Source organism: Microtus ochrogaster, chromosome 5 (genome assembly GCF_000317375.1).
Source record: "Microtus ochrogaster isolate Prairie Vole_2 chromosome 5, MicOch1.0, whole genome shotgun sequence".
Lineage (NCBI taxonomy): Eukaryota > Metazoa > Chordata > Mammalia > Rodentia > Cricetidae > Microtus > Microtus ochrogaster.
The window spans coordinates 43638053-43647937 of NC_022012.1; the positions used below are offsets into that span (position 1 = coordinate 43638053).

A 9885-nucleotide genomic window follows, 5' to 3' on the forward strand; every position below is an offset into this window, starting at 1 on the left:
CTGGCCCTTAGTTAAAACCCAGAAAGTGTCACTCAGGTTAAAAATAAGAGAAGTTCCTGGGTAATAGCACCCAAGTGTTTCTAGGGTATTGAGGCTTCATAAGGATTTAGGAAGTGGTTCAGGAGTGACTGCCATAAGTTTGAGTGCTGTATTCAGATGGCCCTGCCTCCCAGTGATGGCCTTCTCTGTTTTCCTTGCAGAGCCACCCTGTTGTTTGCAGGAGTGTGCAGAAGGGCAGGAAAGCCAAGGCTTGGTGACTTCTGCCCAGAGATTTCATCCTAAGTTCTCTGCCTCCACCACAGGATGCTGCCCGCCGAGCCCAGGAGCTGGAGATGGAGATGCTGTCGAGTACCAGTCCACCAGAGAGGACCCGGTATAGCCCCATCCCGCCCAGTCACCACCAGCTAACTCTCCCCGACCCATCCCACCACGGCCTCCATAGCAACCCTGACAGTCCTGCCAAGCCAGAGAAGAATGGGCATGCCAGGATTATCAACCCCAGGATTGCCAAGATCTTTGAGATCCAGACCATGCCCAATGGCAAAACCCGGACCTCCCTTAAGTCAATGAGCCGCAGGAAGCTCTCCCAGCAGAAGGAGAAGAAAGCCACACAGATGCTTGCCATTGTACTTGGTGAGTCAGATCAGGCTGACAGTGACAGCCCTGCTATGGCTTGCCTCGGTAGGGGAAAGGGTAACACCTGCAATCCCAGACTCTTGTCTTGATGACCATGGCTAGAGGGGCATGGCTTGTGTACTTCCTTAGTAACAGGTCACATTCGTTACAGTCAGTCAATATTCAGTAGAACCTCTTATGGTGCCCACTATACAGAAGGGCAAACCAGGACTTTGAGTAGTTACACGAATTGACCGTGGTAAACTCGGTCAGTTTGACTACAGTGTCTGAGCTTCACTGATCTATGGGAAGGCACTGTGTCCCCGTCTTCTCCTTCTAGTCCCCCAGTCTGTGGAGTAAGTGGCCTCTCAGGGTTGCTATCATAGTAAAGATAGCACAGAGCTAGGAAAGCATCACGTATGTGAGTAATTGTGTGTTTTGTTACTATCTCTATAGGTGAGGAATTTGGAAATAGACATTTTCACTCAACCATGTCCCTGTGGGATAAAACTGTGAAAAATAAGATGGGCCTTTGAGAGGTGTCTCTAGCGTCTATGGCCTGGAGAGGTGGCTCAGCTGATAAAGGTGCTTGCCACAACCAAGTCTGATAACCCGAGTTCAACCCCTCAGTCCTGTATGGTGGACGGAAAGAATCAGTACCCCCAAGTTGCCCTCTGCTCTCATGTGGAACATGGATGTTCATGCACACACACGCACACACACACACACACACACACACACACAAACACACACACACAAAGTGCAATTAATTTTTTTCAAGTTCTAGAAAATTGTTTAATGACAGACAACACCTAGGAAGCAGACTGATGCAGACAGTTGGGAGAGGAGGGTAGGATGTGAGCTTGCCGTCTCTGTGACACTGGGACCCCATCTGATGGTCAGGAGAGCTTGGCAAATGGGTGGGCAGCTTCTGATGCCATCCTGCTCAGAAGCAGAGGCCCCAGCTGGGCAAGGGATGAGTATGGAGCAAGGGTCTATGTGACAGTCCTCCAGTTCTACCCTAGGGTCTATGCTCTGTCCCTAAAACATCCTCTTGCACCTACACATTGAGTTTCCAATGGGAGCAAGTGACCCTGAGGTCTGCCTGTGTAAGAAGGCAGGATCTTCTGGTGGGACCAACAAAGGGTTTGTCTACCAACACTGAGCAAACTTGGGAAAGGCATGAGCAACAGCTTTGCCATCTGAGGGACCTAGACAGGTGGGATATAACACAAGTAACACTTAGTAACAAGAGTTACTTGTGCTACTAAGAGTAAAGTGGCCTCAGGAACAATGTGGAGCCAACATGAACTTTAGTTTCCCATGGAATTCACAGAGCCATTATGAAAACTAAGCAAGATGGAAATTTAGTAGCTCCCCCTTTCCCTAAATTGTACAACCCACCCTGCTGACAGCTCATTCTCTCCAGTGTCACCAGTTGAGGATAACATTGCTTCTAACGGTAACTGGGACGTAGTCTGTGTGTCCATTTGCAGAGACGGATGAGGGTCAGAAGGCTAACATTTCCCTTTGTAAGCCACTTCCTTCCCTAGCAGATAGATGTCATGTCCATTCAGCAGATGAAAAAATAATAATAAGGTCAAGGAATGCGTGGGGACCCTTTCCTACTGATAGGTGTCAGAAGCAGGATGTTTAGATCTGAGACGGCAGCCCCATTGGCTGTGATCCTAACTGCATACAGTTAGCAGTTCCTGTGCCCCAGGGAAGCCAGTGGCAGAGCAGACAGGCATACAGGGAGCAGGGCCCACTCAGGTCAGGATAGCCTCTCCTTGGCCAGGGGCGAGCCTGACCCTGCCCTCTCCCCAGGTGTATTCATCATCTGCTGGCTGCCCTTCTTCATCACGCACATCCTGAACATACACTGTGACTGCAACATCCCGCCAGTCCTCTACAGCGCCTTCACGTGGCTGGGCTATGTCAACAGTGCCGTGAACCCCATCATCTACACCACCTTCAACATCGAGTTCCGCAAGGCCTTCATGAAGATCCTGCACTGTTGAGTCTGCCCCTTGCCTGCACATCAGCTGCTTCCCACTTCCCTGACTCGGCAGGCCAGACCTCATCCCTGCAAGCTGTGGGCAGAAAGGCCCAGATGGACATGGCCTTCTCTTGACCCTGAAGGCCCTGCAGTGTTAGCTTGGCTTGGTGCCCCTCTCTGCCCATACACCCTCATCCTGCCAGGGAGACTGGTATCTTATCAGCTCTGGGGTTGGATTCGTGGCTCAGGGCAGCTCACAGAGTACCCCGCTCCCATCCAGACCTTGTCTCCTTGGCACCAAAGATGCAGCAGCCTTCCTTGACCTTTCTCGGGGGCATCAGGGTTGCTGAGGCCAGGATCTAGCGTGGTGGCCAAGCACTCCCTGCTAGTCTGCTTGACCTAGTCCTTGCTTGCCTGTGTTGGATCAGGCGGTGGGAAGGAAGGACATTTCAGACTTCACGGGGGCTACACAGGAAAGCAGAGAACACACCAAGGATCCTAGGCAACATTAGTGTTGGGAGACACACATAAACACCAGATAGCTCCACAGACCCCAGAGAAATTGAGGCAGAAAATTTGTTTTCCACCCCAACTCCAGTGTGAACCCCTACATTTCATAGCAGTGGGTACCACACTGTACTCTGTCCTGTTAAAGCACCCCATATGGTTTCTGTGCCCTTTGAGGAGAACAACTCTAATCCTCAAGGGACCATAAGGAGAAAACTAGCTGATCTCCACCTACCCTCTAACCTGCCCTGCTACCCTCTGCCAAGTTTTTGGACAAATCCATTCCTCACAGCAAATGCTGACCATCCTGGGAAGTCAGGCCTCGGACCCGTGTTGGAGCTCAAGTTGGAGGTGATAACTTGGGGCTCTTTGGGGGAGTGGGTAGCCTCCTACCACATCCCTGCTGACGTCTTCTTTTCCCAATCTCTCCTCCTTCCCAGTGCCTCTGCCTTAGAGGAGATTGTGGGTAGGAGGCCATTGACACTATTGGGCTGGGTGTAGTCCAGCCCTGAGGGGGGAGGAGAAGCCGCAGCTTGGAGGGCCCTGGGCTCCAACTCTGTAACATCACTATCCATGCACCAAACCAATAAAACTTTGACAAGAGTCATTCCCATGGGCCCTTGAGTGGCCTGGAACACCACCAACACTATCTTTAACATTTAGACATAGCATAAAAGGGACAACAATTAGCAGAAATCCAGCTACACCCAGGGGCCTGGATCACGATACCTCTGAAGAACCAATGTTAGCCACCAGGACAGAGGGAGCTCCAGGGTAAAAATGTCTCCTGAGGTGTTGGTTTTGCTTTCATCTGTCTGTTCTTCGTCCAGTCTCTAGCACGGACAGTGTGAGGTAGGGCTTGTCTGAAGGGAGCGGCCTGGACTGGTGTCTCTCTTCTCACTCCAGGCTTGTTCCCAGCTCCAAGCTTGTAGGGTCTGCAGGTTTTCACTGCCCCAACCACAGAAACTTGACACCTTAAAAGAGAGTTAGAAATCAACCCAGTGAGAGAGGAATGTTCTTGGCACCTTAAAAATCAGGAATAATGACAAACAAGGTAGTGGCACCCACGGGCTCAGGCTCTAGGCAGCTGTCAGGGCATAATTTGCATGCTAAATATAATATTTTTAGCACCAAAGTTTGGAGCACTTAACTTGCCCTGAGCATTTAATTATGGACTTGGATCTTCTTGCTGAACTTGAATGTAGTGCTAAGCCTTGGGAAAGGCTCTTGTCCCCGGGAGCACCCTAGTACCAGAAGGTGAGCAAAGCAAGTCCTCTAGGGTAGCTCAGGGCCACCAAAAAGTTGGTGGTCGTCTCCTGGAAGTGGATCAAACCCCCATTGAGTCCAGAAACTCTTGGTTGCTGGTACCTACCTACTAACCAACCCCCCCCCCAAACATACACACCATGCTGTCAGCCTAAGGATGGATGATCTTGACCTGGCTGTGAGTTTTAAAGTTTGTTTCATCATTAGAAGTCTTATGAAGACATTCAAGTTTACGAGCTGTGAGAACTTGAGGAGAGGAGAGGAGAGGGGAGGAGAGGAGAGGAGAGGAGAGGAGAGAGAGAGAGAGAGAGAGAGAGAGAGAGAGAGAGAGAGAGAGGAGAGAAAGAGGAAGGGAGGCCCTGAAAATGGGGTGGGGAGGCAAGCCCCAGAGCAATCAGAGAAGAACCCTGTCAGAGAGAAGAGGGGAAGAGGGCAGGGCAGGGGCGGGAGGCGGGGCAGGAGAGAGTTGCCCACAATTGTCAGGAGGCTTCAAGTCTTTCTTCCAGACAGCAGATTGACAGCTGGAGTGGGCAGGGGGAGGGCTGGGCTCCACCCTCTCCCCCTTAAGCACTTGGGAGCAAAGGGATTGGAGGAGTGGTACCAAAAACACATAGCAGAAAGGGGTATCCCAGGCTCTGGCTCTCCAAAAAGGCCCTGCCCCTGCTCCTCTTTGGTTTGAGAAGGAAGCTCCGTGAGCCTTCCCTCCCCATTTCCTTTCCCTGACATTTCCAGTGTCCCCACATACCTGGAGCCCATTTTTAGATCATCCTTGTCCCCAGAGATGACATGGCTTCCTTTACCTGTTGCCCAGTCTTCTCTGTCCTCCTGGATGCAAGGGCAGAGTCTGAATCTGTGACTTCAGAATCTCTCTGTACAGCGCAACTTTGGGCTTTGCCTTCCCCGATAGTCCCCTCCTCCTAGTCCCAGGAGGCCATTCCTACGCCCTGGACTCACTGGAGGAGGTGGTTTGCCTGGGTGGGTGACAGCTCAGACCCCTGATTGAATCTTATGCATTCTGTGCAGTGCAGGTGGAAGTGGCTAATGTGGACAGATTTATTTATTGATTTCTTATACAGACAGAAAGAAAACCTGCTTGAGACCAGATCTTTAGGATGATAGTCAAGGGTCCATACAAACAGCTATTCCTGCGCAGCAGCGGGTGGTGGAGTCTAGAATCTGGGTGTTTGATGCTTCTGCACATCCTTTCTCTTTTGTTACGTTTGTAGCTCTGCTATACCAAGTGAAGCAGGAAGCTGGGGGAGAGAAAATACAGTCTCTTCTAAGTGAGAAGACCTAAATGACCCATCCCCAGCTTTAAGGATGAGGCAGGGAAGATCCCGATAAGAAGAGATTATATTCCCATCTTCCCTCTGCCCAGTTACTGCTGTTTCTAGAGAGATCTTTTAATCCCAGGTGGAGCCCTAGAGAGCACAAGTTAATTTAAAAAAAAAAAAATAGTTCACCATAGAGGTTGTTGGGCGTGTAGCTCCATTGGTAGAGTGCTTGCCTAGTTGAGTTTTATCCTTACCTCATCCATCAGGAGTACATACATACATATATACATAATCTGGGCACTTGGGAGGAGCAATCAAGATGGCTACTGTGTGAGGCTAGCACAGCAAGTTCCAGGCAGCCAGGGCTGTATGACAAGCCTATCTTAAGAGAAGAGAAGGAAAATGTCAGCCACGTGACCATAACATTACTTTGGAACTTTGTCTTATGGGCACATATGACCTTCCATCCTAAGGTGTGGAGCTGAGCTGAGACAGAGAGAGAAAGCTAGCCACCCAAGTAGAGGTCAAATGGAGAGCTGCAGTCACGTGGGGGTGGAGGGGAACCATTGAGGGGGCTAAAAGAAGTGGAGTTTATGGAGACACCAGGCTGGAAGCCATACCATTACCTTGTGGGTTATCTGGGTAGCCTTGCCTCCAGGCATGTACAGTGTGAGGAAGAGAGCCGTGGTGAGGTCATGCTCTTAGTTCCATCTACAGCAGGGGAAAACATGGGGTGGCCAAGAGAAGAATATCAGGGTCACATCCAGAGGCAGAAAGACTGGCAACATGGGCCTGATCGCTCCCCTCCTTCCTGTCAGTCCTTAGGTAGTACCACCATCCTCTTATTTCCCATCCTTTTCCTGAAGCCGCTTCGTCCATCATCTGGCTGCCTCTTATGGCATTCAGAGCCCCTGCCTGCACCCTGTCCTGTTCTTACTAAGCTGTTTGACTGCTGGGGCCTTTTGTACTCTAGTCTACAGATCATCTTAACCACCGTGTCTCTGAGGTCACAACTGGTGAGCCAGGGACTTGCCCTTGCCTTGCACTACAGTGGGTGTGTTCCAAGATCACAGCCCATCCAAAGGCCCAGAGAGAATCACCCTTCCTTCCCAGATTGGACACCAGGCGGCTGTGTCCTAGGGTATCGTTCTCCACAAGGCCCCCAAAGCCTGATTATCTATGCCCTATTCCAAGAGAAAAAAATTCTCTTGTTTAGGAGAAACTGAAATGTTGAGTACCTATTAACTGCCTTGCCATATCATAGGCCTGGCCTCAGATTTAATCGTGACAACCTCCCAAGAACACAAGTGCTGCTAAGTGGTGTGACTGAAGCAAAGGAACTTCCAGCAGCTTGGGGTTGTGCAAGGAGAGCCTTGTATTTGGGTCTCCGTCATGGGCCCACCTTGCCAACCTTTCAAATGGTCCTTTTCCAGCTTCCCTCCACTGCCACATGCTGGCCTGGCACCCACCCGCCCTTTGTCCTTTACACGACATTGCCCAAAATCTTCCAGTTCCCATTGCCTAGAATTTAACTAGGCACCATGGGTAATACACTTTCTCTGTCCTGAGCATTAAGGACAGGAAGAATAGGATGTAGGAAGAGTTAGGCTGTGTACCTGAGAAGCAATAGAGCAAACAGCAAGGGTTGTCAGTTCTATTTCTTCAGCAGGAACAGCCATCTCCAACAGGGCAGGCAGGGAAAGCTTCACAGGTAGAAATAAGTGGTTTGGATCTGGGCACGTGTGCAAGGGGTGCTATGTAGGACCCCATCAGGCACAGACTGGGGAAGGGAAGCCAGCATTGGCACAAAGGGTTATGGTATTATCCTGGGGTTGGACAGCTCTATAAAAAGATGCTCCTGAGCAGATGACCAGAGCAGCCATCTGTGTATCCAGAAAGTCCAGGGGGCTTCTCTGCCCCGATGATGCCCTCCCTTCTCCCACAAGTCTGGAGACTGGCTTCCTCTCTTTGCATCTGGACTCTCTGCCACCCCCATACTTTCTCAATGTTTGTAGGGTGCTTCCACAGGCTTCTCTAGCCCCCTATAGTTTTCTGCAGATCACTGCAAGCCTGAGTCCCATCCGAGAAGGTCTCATAAGCCAATTGGAACTTCCAGTCTGCAGCTTAACTCCCTTGGCTGTGGTTTGCAAAAATGCATGGCTCCTCTGATTTCCCCGTCTCCTATCTGGGAGGGTTTTATTCACTGACTCCTCAAAGGACAAGAGGTCACCCAAGCAGAGGTTTAGAATAGGAAAGGAATTCACCTCTGTACCTGGTAAGGAAAGAGCAGGTAAGTGGGAGGATGAGAGAGGACAAGAGCTGGAAGACAGAAGAGGAACAGAGTGAAGGTAAGTGCTGGTGCATGCTGGGGCTGTGTGTGATCCAACAGCATCCGCACATCGAAAATTCTACACACTGGAGCTGGAGCATCCACAGGCCTCCCTGTTTGGTGGTGATGTCAAGGAAAAGTCTACCACTAATAAAGTGTAAAATGAAGACTCTAGCCCAGGTTTGTCTGGCCAGCTCTAAGTCCTCTGTCATAGCCTAGAATCCCAGTTTCCTATCACAGCACCCAGCTTCCCCCATTGCACACAGCTCCCAGGGGTCTTTGGGTTGCATTGAACATTCAGGCTCTATCTATCTACCTTTTACTTGGAGAGAGATGTGAGTTTTCCACATCCTCTTGCAGTGAGACTCAAGGTAGACATCAGAGTCTCACCCGCTGGGAATACACCACATTATTTGCCTCTAGAAATAAATCTGTCCCTCCCACATTCTGGAGCTTATGGGCTACCTCTGCCTCTACCTGGCCTAACCTCTGGCCCTTCTCAGGTCCATTCATGTCAACTCCAACATTTATATCTTTCAGGAGGCTCTTTCTGACCAACCCAATGTCTAGGTTGGAAACTGGCTGGGAAGGGGTAAAAAAGGACAGCTCATAGACTGGTTCTATCCAGTCTATGGATATATTGCTACTTAAGTTTAATGATAATGAAAGCCTGCTCTTTCAGCTACACTCACCATATTTCAAGGACTTAGTCCTACAAGTAGTTAGTGGTAACCTACTAAATAACATAGATCCCACTGATTTCTTCCCTCCCTTACAGTCCTATTAGAAATACCAGCCCTACATTCGGAGTTTGGGGATCTTCAACTAAGATATGGATAAAGAGTGAGCAGCACTCTTTTTTGTTTGCGGATGGGAAGGGAATGTTCACTTCAGGTTGATTTGAGTTTAAGGGTTCTCTAGGACCCCCATGTGGAGGTGTCCAGTAAGAAATCAGGGTTCCTATTTTTAGGACTCCCATCCTTAGGCACTTTGCACACAGTGGAAATCTACTAGAGATCCACTTCCAGCAATTTCAAGGACTGCCCCCTTAAAACCCAACTAAAAAGGCAGGTGTGTCCAAATGAAGCTCAAGGTGTATGTGTCTGTCTAGGGCAACTCATGAATACAGCAGACAGCAAACTGAGCCCAATCTATCATCTCTATTAGCTTTGAGAGGAATTGATTCAAAGAAGCAGGGATCTAAGAACCTCCATGCAAAGTCAGGATTATCAGAGACAAAGGGATTTACAGGCACAGTTCTGACCACACTTCTAGGACACTTTTGCCATGTACTGGATAATGAATGCCAAAGCATTTTCCCCAACACCTTTCTTCTAGGTTATCCTCACACCCTTCCTTCTGTGATAAGCCTGGCACCATCTTGTCCTATGGCTCCATCCTTACCATTCACAAGTGTTGCCCTGACCCACCCAGATATAAATATGCAGTCCTTGCATCTCTTCTGGCTCTTCTAGAATCCTAGACTGGAGTCATATCAGTATTCTAGGGTTCAAGAGGGACATACAGACCTGCCCCTCCCCTTCCTCCTGCTGATTGTTTTAGGAGACAGAACTAGGGGTATTTTTTTTTTAATTGCAGCAGGCATAAATAGGGATAAACAATTTGTTGAATAGTCACAGAGCCCAGGAGTTTCTACTACTTTTCTGGGGAAGACTTCCTACCTCCCCTGTGCCATAGGAATGGTTCTGTTGAGAAAGGCTCAGACAGAGAAAGCCTTGGGTATGCCCCCTGGTGGTAAGCCTAAGCCCTGGCTGCTCCACATCAGAGTCACGTTGCTCAGTCACACCAGGATCTGACTGTGGTTTAACTGGTTGCATATATATTTGAAGAATCCCTCATCAGGATATTTTGATGTGTAGTCTAGCCTGATAGTT

The 9885-nt window shown here is 49.5% G+C and overlaps 1 protein-coding gene across 2 annotated transcripts in view; it reads left to right on the forward strand.

Moving 5' to 3' along the window:
• The window catches only part of Drd2 (dopamine receptor D2), a 65937-nt gene extending 62209 nt beyond the window's left edge, over positions 1 to 3728 (forward strand). For both annotated transcript variants that reach the window (XM_013346111.2, XM_026779495.1), the window contains 2 exons: positions 303 to 633; positions 2443 to 3728. In XM_013346111.2, coding sequence (XP_013201565.1) covers positions 303 to 633; positions 2443 to 2636 — 525 coding nt within the window. In that variant the 3' untranslated portion in view covers positions 2637 to 3728. The remainder of the gene's footprint in view (positions 1 to 302; positions 634 to 2442) is intronic.
• Positions 3729 to 9885: the final 6157 nt, after the last annotated feature.